Source organism: Xyrauchen texanus, chromosome 38 (genome assembly GCF_025860055.1).
Source record: "Xyrauchen texanus isolate HMW12.3.18 chromosome 38, RBS_HiC_50CHRs, whole genome shotgun sequence".
Taxonomy (NCBI): Eukaryota; Metazoa; Chordata; class Actinopteri; order Cypriniformes; family Catostomidae; genus Xyrauchen; species Xyrauchen texanus.
Window position 1 is genome coordinate 20,907,152 of NC_068313.1, and position 19,958 is coordinate 20,927,109.

Sequence of the window (19,958 nt, forward strand, 5' to 3'; positions counted from 1 at the left end):
TTCAGAGCCACCATATTCACACCCTTAGGTATATAATGTAAAATCTGAAAAATAATAAGAATTTTTTAAAAACAATTAAAAAAAAAAAAAGAACCACGTCCAACAAAACCCACGAAATAAGGCTCAGGGCGACCACGCGCTCCCATGATGCAATCGAGACTGTCTCCCTTCACCATTAAACTGCTTATCCATTTGTACATATCGTGATATTTTCCAATAAACTTAAATTATTTTGTTTCTATACTTAATTAACAAACTAAAATCAATAGATTTATATATTCCCATCTTTTTATTCAGTGACATCTTACACAATGCTTAGTGGGATTGTAGTCTTTGCCCTCGTCAAACACAATAAGCATACATCCTTAATCAAATAATAAAAAAATTAAAACAAAGTTTGTGATGTTGTGATTCACCTCAGAGCTGGTTGGCAGAGACGGATTATGACTTGCAAAGGCCCTGGGGCCAATTATCTCCAAGGTGCCCCCTCCACCCAAAAGTTGTTGGGGGGCTGGGGGTCATTGTTCATGCCCAATAGTTGTTGAGGGGGGGGGGGGTTTCGTTGTTCATGCCCAAAAGAGTTTGTGTGGATGGGGGTCACCAAAATAGATCACACAACCTTAAAGCCCAGGGCCCCCCGGGAATTCAAGGGCCCCATGGTAGTCAAGGGCCCCTGGGCACTGGCCCCATTGGTCCGGTCGGTAATCCATCCTTGCTGGTTGGTTTGGTTCATGGCTCACAACTGTTTTACGAAGGATTTTATTAAAAGTCTATGGAAGAAATGAATGGGGGAAATTCTTCCAGAACCCAGACAGCTGAAAAAGTAGATGGTCACCATTGTGCTCTATAGCCAGGCTTTCATTACTTTAAAAAAAAAAATATTATGACGCAAACCTGAATAAAGGTCTAATACAAATTAGTCCATTAGCTAAATCAAATCCATTCATAAAATATTTAAAAAAAAACAACAAGCTGACCACAGCTGTACAATGCGCTATAAAAAAATAGCTACATATTTGGTCTAAGACTGCAGGGTAAATATAGTGAATGGAGGAGGACTGCGGAGAGCATCCTTAATAACAACATCCCCATGCTCTTAAATCTGCGCCATATTTTCAAAGGCATCCTTTCCACGGAGTGCGCACAAGGTGAACCGTAGAATCAAACAAGATATTTGCCTGTTTCTCATTCGCGCCCGCACTTGTTTTTCGACCTCCCCACGTTTCCGATGCGCAGCAGCACCGAGAAAGGAAGATGGTAGTTTGTCACAGTACACACCCCCACACATAACAACCAACGTCAGACGCTGCCTTTTTATTGCAGTCGCCGTTTGCACCCCTCATAGCGCAACATTTGGCATATCTTTGATCAAACAAATGGCCACTTTAAGGCTCGCCGATGATCTGCACAGGAACGAGATTATTCTGGTTGGAAATATGACGTTTTGTCCCGAATTTATACTGCCACTACGCAATATGCAAGAGGGGAAAAAACATGTCCACCTCCCATTTTCCCGTGCATCAGCGTATGCTAACAGGCTAATACGTTAGCCAACCTCCTGTAGATAGTGAAGGAGATCAGACAGAAGGGGTTTAAAATTACAGATCGCGAACTCTTGCAACAGAACGCACGATGCACGAATTTTAGCCCCCCATACACGCTAAGCAGCATGTTTTGATAGCAACACTAGGTTGAGTAATGGGTGATGCTTGTAGCCAATCTAGACGGCAACGTCTAACCAAGACAAATAACATTAAAAGTGCCAACATGCATGGTCAAAATCATTGTGGAGAGAAAAGCATTACTTGTGCCGATCCCAATTTACCCTACCATAATTAGTCCATGCTCTAAAATCAAGACTGCATTTGAGATAGGTCCACACTGTGCGTGCTACAGCTAAATGCTCAAACAACAACCAACTGACACCAAGTATTTCAGTCCAGCTAGAACGCTTCTTGAGCATTATGTTTGTGCTTATTAATACGACCTAAAATCGGTTTATTTTGAAACAAGAGGACAGTTTTTATTATGCACCAGCAGCAAACTGAGACTTTTACCATAGCTGTGATTTGAAGGGGTTAATGTGGAGACAGTGAGCTAACTCGGAGCCAAATACAGCTAGCCTGTGGCGTTATTTAATCTCTTACGAGTACACAAACACGGTTTGAATTGAGCTGAGCAACTGGGATGAGAGTACACAACTGCATTCTTTGTGGATTCAAAATACATACTTGGGCATCCATTAGGGTTTTTTTTTTTTTACACAAACTGCTCGCTAAGTTACAATGCACACGCACTATTTCACATAAAAACTGCTTTTCATATTCATCCAAAAATTGCAGTTTAATGAAACACGTCTGACACCCGAGAATTGGTGTTAAAAGTGAAATAAGGTGGACCCAGAGAAGCGCGCTACAGTTATCAATGTGCACATCTCCATCCTGTCAAAAATGGCACATAACTCCTTGGGATGCTCAATATTATGCTAGATAATCTCAACACAAAACTCTAAAATCACGCAACCAACGGGAGTTCGGGTCATTAGAAGAGAATGGGTATTTGTTGATATGAGCTAGCTAGCCGTTTAGCCTGTCAGTGGTCCCAGAGTGAGCTGAGAGTGCGAGAAAAACAGCACATGGATGGAGGCATGTGTCTGCTACGCAGCAAAATAAAGATCGCACGCACTCCTCTCACCGAGCAACTTCGAGCATCTACAGAGTCGCAGAGTTATTTTCTGTGGGATTTAGAAATCCTAAATGAGTCAGGGAAGAAGCCAAGGCTGATGCTAATGCTTTAGCCAGGGTTCCGCTTACCTCCCCGCTGCTGGAGCCGCTCGACTCCCCCAAAACATCCCGAAATTTCTGCAGGTTGCTGCCAATGGCAGAGGATACTTGCAACGCAGCGTCGTAACCGGGCCCGAGCCCATTCGCATTGGAATGAGTCCCAGCACTATTTCGGAGGGAAGCAGACACCCTAATTCGGCCCGCTTTCCTCCCGGTACCCGAGCTGCTGCTCCCTCCGGGGCGAGCAGGGAACCGCCACCGACAGCTGTGCGCCATTTTACACTCTGCCTGTCTGCCCTAGGATCAGAGAGCTCAGTGTGGGCGTGGCCCCGAACGAGCGATCTCAATACTCTGCCACTCTCGTCTAGCGGTTAGAATGGAATATTCATGGTTGGGGGTGGTAGCGAGGACCCCGACTTTGCGTTTGTACAAGATCCCAGCACAGACTGTACGTTCAATGATGTTTGTACGCAGGTTCGTCGCTGATACGCAAGAGAGAAAAACGGTACATCACGCACCACGACACGGACTGTAAAGCATGCGTTACTTAATTAAAATGTAAACAGAGTTTTACATAGTTCTATATTTAACAGTGCCAGCCTTATACATATTTGGTACGCAGTTTTTAAAACTTGATTATGCAAAATAAATTCGTTTTTAAAAATGTTGTTTTTATGTTTAAAGGTGCACTGTTCTTTTTTTTCTTAATTAGACATTTTTACTGCGAAACAAATAAATATTACTCACATGAGATGAAGACGCAAAGGCATATCAGTAACCTTATAAATGCTGTTGTATTCTACATGGAGAGGGTCTCCTCATGGGGGCTGCCATGTTAGGATCACATGAGGAGACAAATAGTTTTTTATTAATTTTATAGACTCAAAATAAATGACAAGGACTCTTTGGAAATAAGCACGATTGGATTTTAATTCACTCCACTTAAATGATATTTTTCTAATAGCAAAAAAAATAATTTATATATACTGTATTTTTTTCTTATGTTCATTTGAGTCATGTAAAACTAGAGATATTGAGGACTACATTAAATGTCATTTTCAAACTCAGAAATCATGACATCTCTTGAACAGGGACATTCAAAACATAAATGGACAATAGTTTATTTTTCACCATTACAACAAGAACAATTGTAATCTATATCCATATGAAAGCGCTCTATTGTTTCTTTCACAGGATATATTCGGAGCAATTTTATACCTCTAGTTTTATTTGTCATAAATTAATCATGGCTGACATGAAATTGATCACTGAAAATGGTGTTTGACTGACACTTCATCAATGAGCCTAGGTCTCAGTGTAAGTGCAAGACCACTGCCATAATGAACAGCACTACATAAACAAACAAAAAATACCACACATTTAAAAGGTTTTCCTCTCATTTCAACATATTGGTTAAATAATGAGCTTGCAGAAACAGCACAACATTTTTTGTGTCTAGATTTCAAAGCATTCGCAATAAAATTGCTATTTTACACAGGAAATTCTAAAAACACACTAAATCCATTCAAACTTGACTAATCAATCTTTACAAAAGTTTTAAAGAGGCTAACAATTAACTACTGATCACTCTTTTTGATTTAGAACTTGATTTTAATTATAATACATTGATTTATCATCTTTATCCAATATACTGCAATAAACAAGCCAGAGAGCAAATAGTGCATGATGATTAAAAGACAAGTTGCCCAAATAATACATTAACATCAAGCATGCTATTATTAAAAGTTGGAACAAACATTTCAGGACAGTCAGTTAACTGAACCATTCATCCAACCTTTGTAGAACATCTGGTTGTTGTAAATTCAAGAGGGGTAAAGTTAACATAACATGAACTAAAACAAATCATTTTATTTTACAAAACATATTTCCAAAACATTGTTTGCAGTTAAATTAAATCAATGTTTAAAAGATCCATTAAGGCTAACAAGTGTGGATATGCAAAACTCAACAGGCCCTGAAGCATTCAGTTTTCTTTAAGAATTCCTGGAATAAAATTCACTGTTTTGGTGAGGACTAGAACATATGAGAGAAAAATTGATGTAGAAAGACTTAAAACCCAACCAACATTCAATGGAATGAACAAATTCAGACATAATCTACAACTGCATCTTGATGGCTCAAACTAAAGACAAAGGGAGGACAGTGAGTGGACAGTGTCTTATCAGTGTCATCTTTTAAGACATCTATAACAGTAGCAACCAAACAGAGCATAGTTTTGCAACTGTTAACAAAAGAGACATGATGTCATTCTGCACGAGAGAAGGTCAATGAGGCTGTGAGCTCTGACTCAGCATTCAAACAAGTCATTACTTGGGATATATGGCACTGTTAAAAAATATAGTTAATTCTTGTAAATGTATGGGGGTATTTCCCAACATTTAAACAAGAGCTCAATATTCTTAACAAGTCTCATAAAATGCATATTTGTTGCTTAAGTTCCAAGCATAAAATGTTTCTAACAAAAGCATTTTGACAAATGGTAGAGTAACCAACCAGCCCAAAATAATAATAACAAAAATTCTCCAGTATGTGACTTTTGGAAAACAAATGGCATAACAACCCAAGGGACAACAAAGCTGAAGATTTAAGCCAAATATTTGCAGTGAAAACTGGTTTGCTTTAAATTTTGTTATCAATACAGCCACAACCCCTTTATGGCACCATGAACACACAGCTAATATTCTAACTTAAAACATTTATGAATGAGCAATGCATTTATTATATTGTACACATATTGTATTAATTAAGTTAGAGGTAGGGCAAGTGCATTGAACAGATAAGCAAACCTAATATTATATATTTTTTGTCTATAAAACCACATCATCCTCATTTGCATGATGAACAGCTTGTCAAGGCAAAATGTATTAGAAGAGTGACTCCAGTTGTTAGTTAGATTTGAGCTTTTCTTGCATAGACCTGATGCTCCAATGAGTTTGAAAGAGCAGATAGAGAAATATGCTACAATCTTATGGCATTTGGAGAATTACAATTGACCTTTGAGGAGCACACAAACACCATGAATGTTAACATGTTGCTCCACGTGTGATTAAATATTCTCCTGGCAAAGCGCTATGAGAGAGGTCTGAAACATCTGAATGGCTTAGTCATACAGAGCATGCCTAGGTGCTGGGGGATGGGAATAATGTGGTTTAGCCACTAGGTCCCATTTGCTGGTTGCTTTGCTTATGCTCAGCAAGCCAATTCAAGATCTGTTGCTTGAGCTCTTCATTAGGCCTGATCTGGTCCATGGTGAGTGGACTGCGGTTGAAAGGGTCTGTCTGGTCACTGTAGATAGACAAGACCAACAATTGAATGAAACTTTTCCCAATTAAAATCATCAATTAGAAGGCATTAAAGGAATAGTTCGCCTAAAATTATTTGATTATGTACTCATCCTCATGTTGCTGTAAACCACATATGACTTTCTTCCTTTGAATACAAATGGAACATTTTTCAAATATGTACTGGTCACTCTTTCCCATGCCTTTACAATGAATGAGATCTGGAGCTTTCAAGCTTCAAAAATTATGCAAAAGCACCATAAAAGTTGTCCATATGACTTGTATGGAATAATCTTCCAAGTCTTCAGAAGCCATACAAAAGCTTTGTGTAAGGAACAGACCAAAATAGAAGTCGTTATTCACTTAAATTTTGACATCTGCCCTATCTGGCAGAAACTAGGTACGTTCAAGAGAGAGGAAGCAATGACCAATTTATGAACAAATTGATCTTTGGAGTTGGATATTTTCAATATGTTAAATCAGTTTCATAAAACCGGCCTGACCAAGTTCACAAATCGTACTGATGCATTTCAACTGTCTGTTTCTCACCCAAATCTATCAAATGTCATGGAATATTTCGCTTGAAAGCTCCAGTCCCTATTTACAGTAATGGCATAGAAAAGGAGTTAATCTTCAAAATTGATCTTTTTGTGTTCCACAGAAGAAGAAAAAAAGTTAAACAAGTTTGGAAGGACATGCGAGTGGGTAAATGATGACAGAACTTTCATTTGTCCCTTTAATGTTGTATAAATGGCTTATCTCACCTTAGTAAGTGCCGCGCTATTGTTGAACGGTCCACTGTAACATTTGAAGATGGTAGTAGCACAGGATCAAGCATCAAGGTAGACATAATGGGATCCAGAAATTCATCTGGAGCATCAGAGTATGTCTCCTCCTCTTGCTGATGCCTGTCTGCCAGAGACTGAAGGACACAAACACATAAAATCAACAACATTTACATAAAGACACGTTCCAAAGAAAGAAAACCTGCATAAATATGAATAGCAATTAGATTAACCTTAATTTTATCTGCTAGTAGACTAAAAGATACAATCATGTCGCCAGGCTTGTTGATCTTCTTCAGGACACGGAGAGTTTGGCAGAAGAGAGTTGGGGAATATGACCTTCCGTCTTTCGGGACAGTGGCACAAAAATTTTCTTCATCCCTGTGGCAAAAACAGCCCCCAGAAAAAAAATACTTAGTGGTACTTAATATGCTTCTTAAAATGTAAATGTAAGTAAAGGTTAAATATAAAGAGCCTACCCCAAGTTTAGGTAAATAGTACAGATGTCTGACACCAACTGCTGAGGCTTGAAGTCAAATTCACTGAAGTCTTTCACTTTCAGGGCACCCATCTTGGGGCCTACTAGGTGCTGCAAAAAGTAGTTAAGCATGGAGATGATCCTCTCAGCAAGAAAGGGGTGAACAAAAAGACCTTTTATCTCTGGAGGGAAAAACAAGTAAATGAAAAGTCAAATCCCTGGTATCTTAAACCAAGAGTTTCTCTTAACAAACCACTCTATTCATGTATTGGTGTGTTCACATTTTAATATTGTACTTGGGTCTTACCAGATGTGAGGAAAGCCAAGGTGCCAATGGTCTCATTTGACATTATGTTGTGGAAGCGACCCAGCTGTCCAAACATCTGCAGACTAGATTCTTTCTCTCTGCGGGCATCAGGGGCCAGAATGTCCCACTCCCCTCGATCCCTCTCAAGCTGGAGGATTTTGATCTTACTTAGGTACTGGAAAGAATAGATGGACATATGCTATGTCACATCTTCACTTATTAAACTAAATATTTATTTATATCAACCACACAGAAGTTAATATGTCCATTAATGTATAATAATAGTGTAATATTAGACAACCAAGATACATTTAACTAACAAAATTTATATTTTAAGGAATCATTTACCCAAAAATGAAAATTCTCTCATCATTTAAATCAACCTCATGCCACCCCAGATGTGTATGACTTTCTTCTGCAGACCACAAACCAAATTTTTCAGAAGAATATATCAGCTCTGTTGGTCTATAATATGCAAGTGAATGGGATCAGAACTCTCAGGCACCAAACATCACATAAAGGTAGCATAAAAATAATCCATTCGATTCCAGTGGTCAAATCCATGTCCTCTGAAGTGATATGATAGGCGTGGGTGAGAAACAGATCAATATTTAAGTCCTTTGTTATAAATCTCCACTTTCAGTTTCCAAAAGTGGAGTGAAACTGGAGATTTATAGTAAAAAGAACTTAAATATTGATCTGTTTCTCACCCAAAATATATTATATTGCTTCAGAAGATTAGGATTAAACCACTGGAGTCTTATGGAATACTTCTATGCTGCCTATATGTGATTTTGGACCTTAAAATTTGAGGACCAACCGAGCTGAGATATTCTTCTAAAAATCTCTATTAGTGTTTTGCAGAAGAAAGAAAGTCATACACATCTGGGAAGGCATGAGGGTAAGTAAATGATGAGAGCATTTACATTTTTGGGTGAACTAACCCTTTAACAATGTAAAAAGTTGGAGATAGACTTGCAAGAACCTGTATAGCCTCATCAAGTAAGTAGATGGCATCATTCATGAGGAGGTTCAAAAACCTCAGAAAGAGTGGTGGAATCATGGCCTCAAGGTTTTCAGATGCATAATCTGCCAGTAGCTGTGAGGAAATAAAGTTTAAGTGATGTTCTTTATCTATTCAGGAAAGTTAGGATGTTTGGTGTGGTGAAATTGCAAGCAACAGCCTTTGATTCCATTTAAATAGCATGTATTACAATATTATTCAAATATCTCACCTTAATGCTCTCCCTGTAATGCTCTTCTCCCCACATGTACTTGAGAATAGCATACATTGGCCTTCTGTAATTAAACTTCTGCTCAAACTGATGAGGATCACCTAAGGGATAAGCCATATATAAAATCTTATCCAGACATTTATATTCAAATTACAAAATAATAATATTAATAATAATAATAAGTTTAATTTATATAGCCATTTTCCAATGCTCAAAGCGCTTCACAAACAACAAACATATACATCAAAACCATACAACATTGCAACACAGTAAATACATCAAACACCACAAAACAATCAAGAAACCCTTCCAAAATACTTCAGACACTGACCAGTGAACTCTATATCCACGAACACTGTAATGAGGGCTTCAGCAAGCTGAGGTGCATGCCGGTATGAGCTGAACACCCTTTGGCGCTGGAACATGATAGGCTGGGCAGTGCCAGATGACACAGACTCCATATGGGGCATCACAGCCTCAAGAACCTCTGCCAGCTTTGCCCGCAAGTGAGGATTTTTAATTCTGTGGGCAAATGATTTAGAGTAAACAACAAAACACATTGCATGCGCACAAAGCGTGAAAAACTTGGCAACACACGGCTCGCACCTCTCAACATTGCCCATGAACACAGTGATGAAGGTCAGGACATGTTCTAAGATTTCTGCCGATGACTCCAACACCTCTTCAGCAAAGCGCCGGAGGAATATGAAGAAATCACCCATGTTTTCGACAAAGAACTCTACCAAACAGGAGACAGAGTTCAATAAAAGGATGCATTAAAGATCCCATGAAATGGCTTAAGGAGCACAGTTTTCGCTACTGTGTTGATGCATTTCCTACTGAAACTGGAAGTCTGCATTTTTTTTAAACAGCCAGTAGACTTTAGTTTAGGTACAGCCTTGAACCATCATTTGCTACTCATGACATCTCAGATGTGTATGACTTTCTTCTGCAGAACACAAAGATTTTTTTGTATGTCCTCCCAATGCAAGTGAATGTTGATCAGGCCTTTGTAGCACCAGAAATCCCCTAAAGGAAACATAGAAGTAATCCATAAGATTCCAGTAGTTCAATCTATATCTTCAGAAGCAATATAATAGGTGTAGGTGGGAAACGGATTCAAATTTAAGTAAATTTTTTACTCTAAATCTCCACTTTCACTTTTACATCTGAAAGTCACACGTGGGCCTGTTTCATGTGAAAGTGAAAGTGGAGATTTAGAGTAAAAAAATAATAATATTGATCTATTACCATATATCGCTTCTGAAGATACAGATTATCACACTGGAGTCATATGGATTACTTCTATGTATCCTTTATGCGATTTCTGGAGCTACAAAGGTCTGATCACCATTCACTTGCATTGTGAGGATCTACAGAGCTGATATATTCTTCTAAAAATCTTAGTTTGTGTTCTGGTGAAGAAAGTAAGTCATCCACATGTGAGATGACATGAAGGGGAGTAAATTATCAGGGAATTACTGACTATCCCTTTAAAAAACTTTTTTACAGAAAAGGAAAATAAAAACGTAGGACAATACCTGGCACAAAACATAACAGACTGTTCTCTAGTGTGGGCAGGGGAAAGGAGACAGGGATGTGCTCGGGACCATGGTTGCCCAGGCTGAGCTGAACCAGCAGGGCGGCGCAGGAGGCTTGGAGGTTGAGGCAGTTTTGTAGCATGACGGGCTGCATGGTAGCAGCCTTGGTGGAGAGATAGATTGTCATAAGGCGTTCAAACTGTTCTCGTAGCTCCGCTGCTGGGCCTCCGCTGAGCTGTGTGTCCCGCCATGTCCCCTGCAGCCGGTGCAGAGACTGGTTCATCTTCACCATCTGATCATGAAGTCTGACAAATTAAAGCATATTACAGTTAACTGTAAGTATTACTTAGAAGATAGACAGTGGGGTTTAAATGTCCACTTGATTCTATTTAGCAGTTTTCTATTGTAAAACAGTTTTGATTTTTCATTATAAACAATAAGCATAACACTTTAAGTGAAATTTTAAACAGAAAAATTACATGATATTAAAATATTTATTATTTGGTATACCCCCTCCCATCCCCTGCTATTTTAATGACAGCATGCACTAGCAATGAATGTGGAACAAGCTGGCATGGACTTCACCAATTTGTGCAAATCCTGATGATCCATGTTATCCAGCATGATTTGAGAATGTTCAAAAAAGCATTTTGCATGCTTCAGTTTTTCTCTGACCATTCATGCAAACCAGTTAATGTCACATATTTGCTGATTTGTATAAAGACCAAGAAACAGTACAGAATCTTTTTTTATTTATTTAATTTTAATGTCATCATGTTTCTTTGTTTAAAATTTGGGGAAAATACTGAAAGTTTGTTTTTTCCAATTTTAAATTAGATTTTGAATCCCGTATTTCAATGTGGACTTCTCTGAAGACTTTTAAACCTCACAGCAAAGGCCAAACTATACTTCGGTTAGACATGAATGCTAGCCGTAAGGGTACAAGATGCTCGAGCACTGAACATGTCCAGACTTCACAGAATATTAGTGTTCCTTTCACAGGATACAGCACTTTCATCTGGACATAGATTACAATTGTTCTTTTTGTAACTGTGAAAAAAAACTATATTTATTTTCTGAATGGCCCTATTTAACTTCCTTTTGGCAGGAGATGTTGCAATTTCTGAGTTTGAAAATGAAAATTAATTTAGTCCTCAATATCTCTAGTTTTACTTTACTCAAATGAATAAGACATTTCAAAAAGATAAGTTTATATAACATATTTATTTTTGTTATTAGAAAAATATTACATTTATCAGAGTATGAGGAGTGATTGAAAACCCAATTTACAAACAGCTCTTGTCATTTTTAAGTGTATAAAATATTATTGTTAAATCAATTTGATATATTGTTTGTGATGCCCTTTTATTTCTTTGTTTTAGTTTGTATTTGTACTATTTGTGTTTAAATTGTTTATTCCAAATGTTTAATAAAAAAAAAGAAGCATGCGGCCTGGTATTTCGAACCATGTGCTTTATGCTCAGTATGCACAGGCGCCTGGAATTATTTCCACTAATTAGTGGGTGCACTATGTGGTAAAACTCACAATTAAGCCTTTCCTGTCACAAAAAAGCACTAGAGAGAAAGATGTGATCTGCACTAAACAACAGGAGACAAAGGAAGAAACAACAACAGTGGATGTGCACGTCAAGAGTGCATGTGTGAGGAGATCAGGAGATACCTGCATTTGTATAACTAGAGTCTGAAGGACTATAAAGACATCTTTATGGGTCTAAGCTCCTAAAGAGAAATAGTCCAGTATCTCATGTAGCAAGCATCTGCCAACAGCAGGAGTAGGCGCGCACAGTCAAATGAAGTATACTTTGAAAGGCTAGATTTCGACTGTACCCTTGTACTGTATACTTTGGGCTTAATTGCTGAAAAAAGATAATTGCTGTTCAACAGCATGCAGCTATTTAAGTCAACTTTACTTTAGAATTGTGAGAGCTATAGTAGAAGCACAGGAACAAGTAAGGTCTGGGGCAATGATACATAATGATTTCTCTTGTCTTAAGCCAAATCACAATATTACCTATGAAAGCCCAAGTACATGGTTAGCTGTGTTAGGATGAGGTTTTCTGTGAGAAGGCTGTATGATTGGGCAAATTCAATCGTTTGTTGAGGGGGCACAGGTATCAGACATGTCTCCTTGTCTAAACCTGTAGATGGAAGTGCAATTAGTTTAGTTTATCACACTTGAAAATCAAATGAATAAAGAGTTGCACTGCGTGTTTGCACAGGTAGTTCACCTCTCACGTGCACATTTCTGTTCCGCCTCTCTTCTTCACTTAGCTCCTTCAGCAAGCAGTAAGTGGGGTTGAATGTCAAGAGTTTGGGGGAGTAGGGGCGAGAAAAAGGCTGGCAGAGTTTGAGCAGTGCAGCTCCCAGATTTAGGAAAAATGCATCTGAAGCATACATTTGGAAGAATATCTCAGGCATCTGGTTTGCCCAGATTTTGGCCCGCCCCATGTTGGCCTGCAGGCAGCCGCCTAACCACGAGAGCAGCAGGTGACGAGTCTCACTGGACTGCTGAAGCAAGTTTTTCAGAATCTGATACAGCTTGTCATGAAACTGCCCCATAAACTAGAACATGGAAGGAGAGGAAAAAGCAATAACTTAAGGGTTATGGGGCCATCTTCATGTGATCTAGCTTGAAAACACGATAGTACAGAACACTAGTTCTGGAACTGTGCTCACCTGGTGTATATTTGACTCTTGAACCTTCATTTCCTGTGGACTGGAGCGAGAAGGATTGAGGAAAAACCCATGATTCTCAACCACTCCAGGGGTTTTCAGCAGACAAGAAATATTCAGGATGGTTCCCAAGAGAGTTTTCTGATACTGAAGTCCATTGTTGGGATCTTTGGGTTGAATGTGCTCCATTAATACCTAGAATCAGAATAGCATATTTGCATGATCCAAACAGTAGCTCTGTTCCAAAACCTAGCAAACTGCCTAAAAATGCAAGGTAGGCAACCCTATGTAGACAGTAAGCAACAAGGCAGTACATGAAATAAAATGAATTTACAGTCTCCCAATGATATTAGCATTACTAATAAAGGATCAGATTCTAACCTTAGCAATGTCCTTTTGCCGACAGAAATACAGGAGAATGTCCAGGTAGGAATACAGCAGCAGCTGACAAAGGTCTAAGTCTTTGACTCTGCCTTGGAAAATATCAAACACTGGCACAATCACCTCCCCGAAGGTCCGCACCTCTTGGTCAGCCAACAGACTAGCAATGATTTCCTCCAAAAACTCAACAACTTCCTCAAACCCTGCAAAGACATAAACACAAACAGTACAAACAGTCAAACAACTGGAAACAGTTCAGTATTTTTTATTTATAAAAAATTATATGTCCTCAAATGTGATTCTGCGAAGGACTTACGGGCTTCTCTGACAGCCTCTAGCAACAGGTCTAAAAGTTGCTCATAAATGTTCTGACTGATGTAGATCTCTGGTGTCAGCAGCACCGTGCGGGTATTGGAAACAGTGAGGTTTTTACAGTGCAAAGCATATGACAACAGCTTCTCCGGGACTTTAGTAATCTGTGGTGTTTTGAATTACAATGACACAGTTACTGCTACAATCATTTTTATTACATTCAGACTGTTGTTAAGCATGCAGCGACCATGAACCATCAAGTTCCAAAAGGAAAAGTAGTCCATTCGTCCCGTGCATTACATATTCCAAGACTTATTATAAAATATTGTGAAGCATATGATAGATCTGTGTGGGGAGCATTCTGAAATTGTATTATACAGTAGAGTACAAATCATATGGACTTTTTTTATAGTGCATGTTTAGGCTTTTTGGAGATTGATAGTCCCTGATCACTGTATGATTTTGTTCAATGGAAAATGGCATGAACATTCTTCAAAATTATTCTTTTTGTGTTCCATAGAAGAAAGTGAGTCTAATGGGTTCGAAACAATATCAATATAAATACATTTATTTTTGGGTTATCTATTACTTTATAAAACATATGTGAACATGATGCTGTTGGTACAAACATTCAGGTTTTACAACAACATCTAGAGTCTACAGACAGACCACCTCTTCTTTAGCTCTCTGGTAACAGGCATAAAGGTAAGGTACTGCACGTTTCTCCCCAGCATCACGATCTGCCGAGAGGTTCACAACACTGCAGGAAGTCATGTAGACTAGATGATTTCTCGGCTCCTGCAAAAGTAGCCTGCTGAACAAAGCCTGAAGGGAACAAATGAAGGGATATTATTCTTATGCAACATTCATGATATACATGTGCATATCATTTATCTACCATCAAAAACAATTCTAAAAAGACGTCTTAAAAATGCTGACACACTGAACATATTGTACTATACCTGCTCAATGGTATCCATGTTCAGCCAGTCCTGGCCATTAAGTTCGGCTGCCGTTTCCTCAAGATAAACACAACGTGCTGGGATGCCATTACCACCTCGGAGACTGGGGTCACCTGGAAGTATAACAACCAACACAAATGATTATGTTATGCTTAATATGTAGTTATGAAATAGTTATGAATATCAGAATAGATACAGTATAAGAACAGAATAGATGTGAATGTTAGCATTATGTAACAAAATATCAAACCAAGTGGTATTTTTATAAAACATTTGAAAAAGTAAGTTTGTTATGTTTCAAATGATAAAATAATAGATATTTTGTACAAAAGATGACAAAAAATTATTTTAAAGAGATAGTTCACCCAAAAATGAAGATTCTCTCATGATTTACACACCCATATGCCATTCCAGATGTGTATAACTTTATTTTTTCTGCAGAACACAAACATAGATATTTAGAAGAATATTTCAGCTCTGTAGGTCCATACAATGGAAATTAATGGTGGCAGAACTCTGAAGTGCCATAAAGCACATAAATTCAGCATAAAAGTAATTCATAAGACTCCAGTGGTTAAATCTATATTTTCAAAAGCTATATTATTGGTGTGGACGATATTCAGATCTTCCTTGCACTTTAAAAAAGAAAATCCCCTCCCTGCCCAGCAGGGGGCGCTATGCATGAAGAATAAAAATCACCAAAAACAAAAGCAGAAGAATGTCAGAGTGAACGTGAAAGTGGAGAAAAAAGGACTTAAATATTGATCCGTTTCTGACCCACAACTATCATATTGCTTCAGATGACTTTGATTAAATCACTGGAGTCCCTTTGTGTGCTTTTATGAGCTTCAAAGTTATGGCCACCATTAATTTGCACTATATGGACCAACAGAGCTGAGATATTCTTCTAAAATTCTTCATTTGTGTTCTACAGAAAAAATAAATTTATACACATCTGGAATGGCATGAGGGGGAGGAAATCATGAGAGAATTTATTTAATTTTGGGGTAAACTATCCCTTTAACATCTGTGATTACTCTGCTAGGACATCTGTGTGAACATGAGGGAAACTGACTTTACACATCCACTAAAATTCACCTTGACAACAGTTGGTTAAACATCATTGCAAAAATGGCTTTGAAAAGTTAAGTTAGTTCAGAGAAATGTTCTAGCATCATTTGTTTGCTTGGTTTGATATTTTTGTTTCTAATGAAATTACATTCTAAATGCTTTTCGGGGTCATTGTATAGTCTTATGTAATGTGCTTCACGATGGCTATTGTGTAGGTCTAATTTAGCTTAGAGATAACAGTGCTCAAGTGGCTCAGACATCATATTTTCAAAACTTTTATTTCAGTGTTTGATAAGCACTGTGTTAAAGATTCGAACGGCAAACGGATCAGCAAGATAACTGATTTAACCCTACACTGAGCTCATTACGGATGCAAGACATTGTTTATAGTAAATGACTAAATTAACGTGTCTTTCCCAATATGCTTTATAAGTACATTTCAGGAAATGCATGAAATTGATCAATTCTGGGAAGAACGGTATCTCAGAAATATAGACCTATTCTAGTCACATACAGAAGGAAACTGATTAAGGGAATAAGAATATGGGAAGTATGAGAGTTATGCAGTGACCAAAATTTTAAACAAATCAGAATTCTCTTCAGCAAAAATCTACACACACATTTTCTTTACCTACTTTGTGAGCTGCTGAATGGGATGCTTTATAAACAGTATTGAGAGTTCCTATGTATGCTGGGCACTTGTTGGCCATTTAGTTTTGTAAAGGATTTCATATATGTATGCAGATTCAAAGAAATTTCAAGCATGCAAGCTTTACATTAAAAGCTTTTAAATTCTCTCATCATTCACTCATCCTCATACCATGCCAGGTGTGTATAACTTTCTTCTGCTGAACACAAACAAAGATTTTTAGAAGAATATTTCAGCTCTGTAGGCCCATAATATGCAAGTGAATGGTGGCCAGAACTTTGAAGTTTCAAAAAGCACATAAAGGCAGCATGAAAGTAATCCATAAGACTCCAGTGGTTTAATCCATGATCTTCAGAATTGATATGATAGGTGTGGGTGAGAAACAGTTAAATATTTAAGTCCTTTTTTACTATAAATTATTCTCCCTGCCCAGTAGGTGGCAATATGCACGAAGAATGTGAATCACCAAAAACAAAATAACTCTTTGGAGAGAAGAGCACTTGGGAAAGTGGAGATACTGTATACAGTAAAAAAGAACATAAATATTTATCTGTTTCTCACCTACAGAGCTGAGATATTCTTCAAAAAATCTTCATTGTGTTCTGCAGAAAAAGAAAGTGACCTTAAGTAAAAGATGAGAGAATTTGTCATTTTCGGGTGAACTCTCCATTTAAAGATCCCGAGCAACCTAAATGTAATCAAAAGTGTCATTTGAATGGTAGTGTTGATAATAATATTGGTAACTGGATAGACAACAGTAAAAACTGGCAGGTATTAACAGCTCAATGCTAAGGATTAGCATGCTTGTGGCGAGTTGTGCGTGGATGCCACGGAGAATAGCGTGAAGCCTCCACATGTGCAATGTCTCCACGGTAACGCACTCAAAAACCATGTGATAAAATGCGCGGATTTACAGTCTCAGATCCGGAAGCAACTGAGATTCGTCCTCCACCACCCAGATTGAGGCGAGTCACTAAACCACCACGAGGACTTAGAGCACATTGGGAATTGGGCATTCCAAATTGGGGAGAAAAAAGGGAGAATTTTTTTTTATATACAATGTCCCCCAAAATGTTATCTCATTTATAATTTTCTAGATATGATTTATGCCTTATGTAATCCCATATATGTGGTTTACAGATATAAATTCATTAATACGTCATATTAACCTCCTGGCAGTCCTGCCATTTACACATATGCTTTTAAGCCAAGAGTTCTGTGGAGGACATGATGGGTTTTTGGTCACCAGTTTAGTCATGCAACTTTTGCCCATGTGTAGTATTTTCACAAGAAGGATTAAAGATTTAGTCACCGAGTTAAAGATTTAATTATTGGCTGAGAGAACAGACTTGATACTAAATCGGTTGTGATGTGTAATATACAGTAGGTAGATTAGGTCTAATCTGTGAATTAATAATGTGTATATAACATGAAATCAGACAACTCAAACAAGACTAACACTGACTGATATACAGAGAACAAAAACACCCGTACGGTCCAGAAATTAGACATGTAACAGGTGTTTTATGAGGATGATATGAAGTAGACTGTTTCAAACATTCATCTTCACCCTGCAGCTGAACAGCTCTGATATTAATAGCATAATAGCCATCGTGATCTTGCTTCTTTTCATATAAAATGGCATTATAATGTCAAATTAATGTTTACGTTTTGAAAAATTACCTAATTAAATGTATACTTACATTTTGGATATTGAGCAGCTTGTGATTTCCAGACACATGTATAACTGGGGTTTAACAAAGTTTATTATGTCTCATTGGGCGCTTCATCTCTAAAGTCGAATTAATGAGAGAAAATGTGTTTGTATTTTTACAGTGGGAATAAAACTAGCACTCTGTCCCTTTACAAGAACACATGCATATTAAACGGACTACGTTGCACGGAGAGAGATGATGATGAGACATATGCATGGAGAGACATGAATATTCAGTCCTATAGAAAGAAACTGTTGATTTATTGTGTTCCAATGTGTGGATTACTAATTTTCACCAACATGTAAAAACAAAAAATGTGAACACAGAATGTGCAGGAATACTAAAATGTTGCAAAATACGTTAAATCCTACTACGAAATTCATTAAGTGGATTTTTTTCCTGCTATTTTCTACACATTGGTAATAGCAGCTGCTAAGACACTTGGAAAAGAGCGAGCATAGTGCTTCTCACACTGGCCTCGGGTCATCGGACAGTCCTTATTGTCGAGCACTGATTAAGCACTCACTGTTGTCTAGTGTGATGAGGAAGATCCTCTGGATCATGTGGTTGACGTTGAGCTGCTCACAGAGCTCCTGTCGTGACCGGAAAGATTTGCTGATCTCTGCCACTGAGTCATCATTGTCATCGATGCTGTCAGACACAGAGTTGTCTGACTCAGACTGGCTCCCCCCAGAATCTGCAGAAGCTACAGGGTATAATCAATTTCACAGTGCCATGTAAGGAATGTAATTTGACCAGTACTACAGAGGGAACTGTAAGGCACGGTTTATTAATAATAACTTACACTGTTGCTCAGCTTGGCGTCCTTGCTTTTGGCCCGATGCAAACTGCTTGGCATCAGCGAGGGAACTGAAGAGAGCTGCGAATGGGTTTTGTGAGATGTTCTGATTGTTATTGCCCTGGTCAGTCATTTCCCTGGAGCACGTCCTCCATCAACAGGTGATTTACAGCCTACATGGAAAATTGTGTGTGAATTAACTTCAGCATATAGGCTAATTCAAACCTCAAGACCAGTTATGATCCATTTAGGCATCTTGAATTATTCTGATTACCATGGATTTTGTCTACACCATGTGAAATGAACACTGCGCATAAGAACAAGTTGATTTATTATAAAGATATTAAGATTCCTTTTCTGATGAATGTCACGAAGCATGACAAATCGATTTTATATTAGTGAGTCATTGGCAAGAGACTCAAACAACATACCAGCTGATAACAGGTCCAATCGAGGCAGGTTACCAAAAGTAACCTCACAAGAACCAAACACGACTTCAAATCACAGTGTAAAGTTGTCAGGTATGCTCACTTGCTAAACATAGGCGTCATATTTATCGCAGACTGAAATAAACATGCAATAAGTGGGCTGACATTATGTATAATGCATGTTAACTCAGACAGGACAAAGAAATGTTTTTTTAGCTGTCGAAGACATTATGACAGCTGCCTGTCAAGTAGAATTATCTCAAGCTAGCTAAATAACTAGCATCATGCTTAGCAACTTACAGCCAGCCGGTACTTTTGCTAAAAAAACAATAGCCCTAGGCAAAGTAAACCGAATAATACGTCAGACTATAGCACAGGTGCATTGAAAATACATCGAGTTTGCTGAACGCCGTACCTGGTTTTGGGTTGAAATATGCTATAATGGGCTATCTGATGTGGTCCAGTACAGCACGGCACGGCAGATCAGATCTGACGCACAGAGGTCTGACGTCATCA

At 38.2% G+C, this 19,958-nt stretch overlaps 2 protein-coding genes across 4 annotated transcripts in view; both read right to left on the bottom strand.

The window, feature by feature from the left end:
- kmt2a (lysine (K)-specific methyltransferase 2A) overlaps positions 1-3,059 on the bottom strand; it is a 47,784-nt gene extending 44,725 nt beyond the window's left edge. For both annotated transcript variants that reach the window (XM_052109721.1, XM_052109720.1), the window contains exon 1: positions 2,814-3,059. In XM_052109721.1, coding sequence (XP_051965681.1) covers positions 2,814-3,059 — 246 coding nt within the window. The remainder of the gene's footprint in view (positions 1-2,813) is intronic.
- Positions 3,060-3,754: 695 nt separating this feature from the next.
- Positions 3,755-19,942, bottom strand: ube4a (ubiquitination factor E4A (UFD2 homolog, yeast)). 2 transcript variants are annotated; one of them, XM_052109832.1, is made up of 20 exons: positions 19,858-19,942; positions 19,021-19,187; positions 18,742-18,912; positions 14,781-14,893; positions 14,491-14,643; positions 13,823-13,982; positions 13,507-13,709; positions 13,129-13,320; positions 12,681-13,014; positions 12,464-12,590; positions 10,432-10,736; positions 9,497-9,629; positions 9,222-9,412; positions 8,891-8,991; positions 8,641-8,754; positions 7,656-7,830; positions 7,350-7,530; positions 7,104-7,251; positions 6,850-7,007; positions 3,755-6,089 (listed from the first exon to the last, which is right to left on the bottom strand). In XM_052109832.1, the coding sequence occupies exons 2-20, from the start codon at positions 19,145-19,147 to the stop codon at positions 5,954-5,956; spliced, it is 3,222 nt and encodes a 1,073-aa protein (XP_051965792.1). In that variant the 5' UTR covers positions 19,148-19,187; positions 19,858-19,942; the 3' UTR covers positions 3,755-5,953. The 2 variants fall into 2 exon arrangements, with proteins under 2 accessions (XP_051965792.1, XP_051965790.1); XM_052109830.1 differs by having other exon boundaries at positions 18,742-18,921.
- Positions 19,943-19,958: the final 16 nt, after the last annotated feature.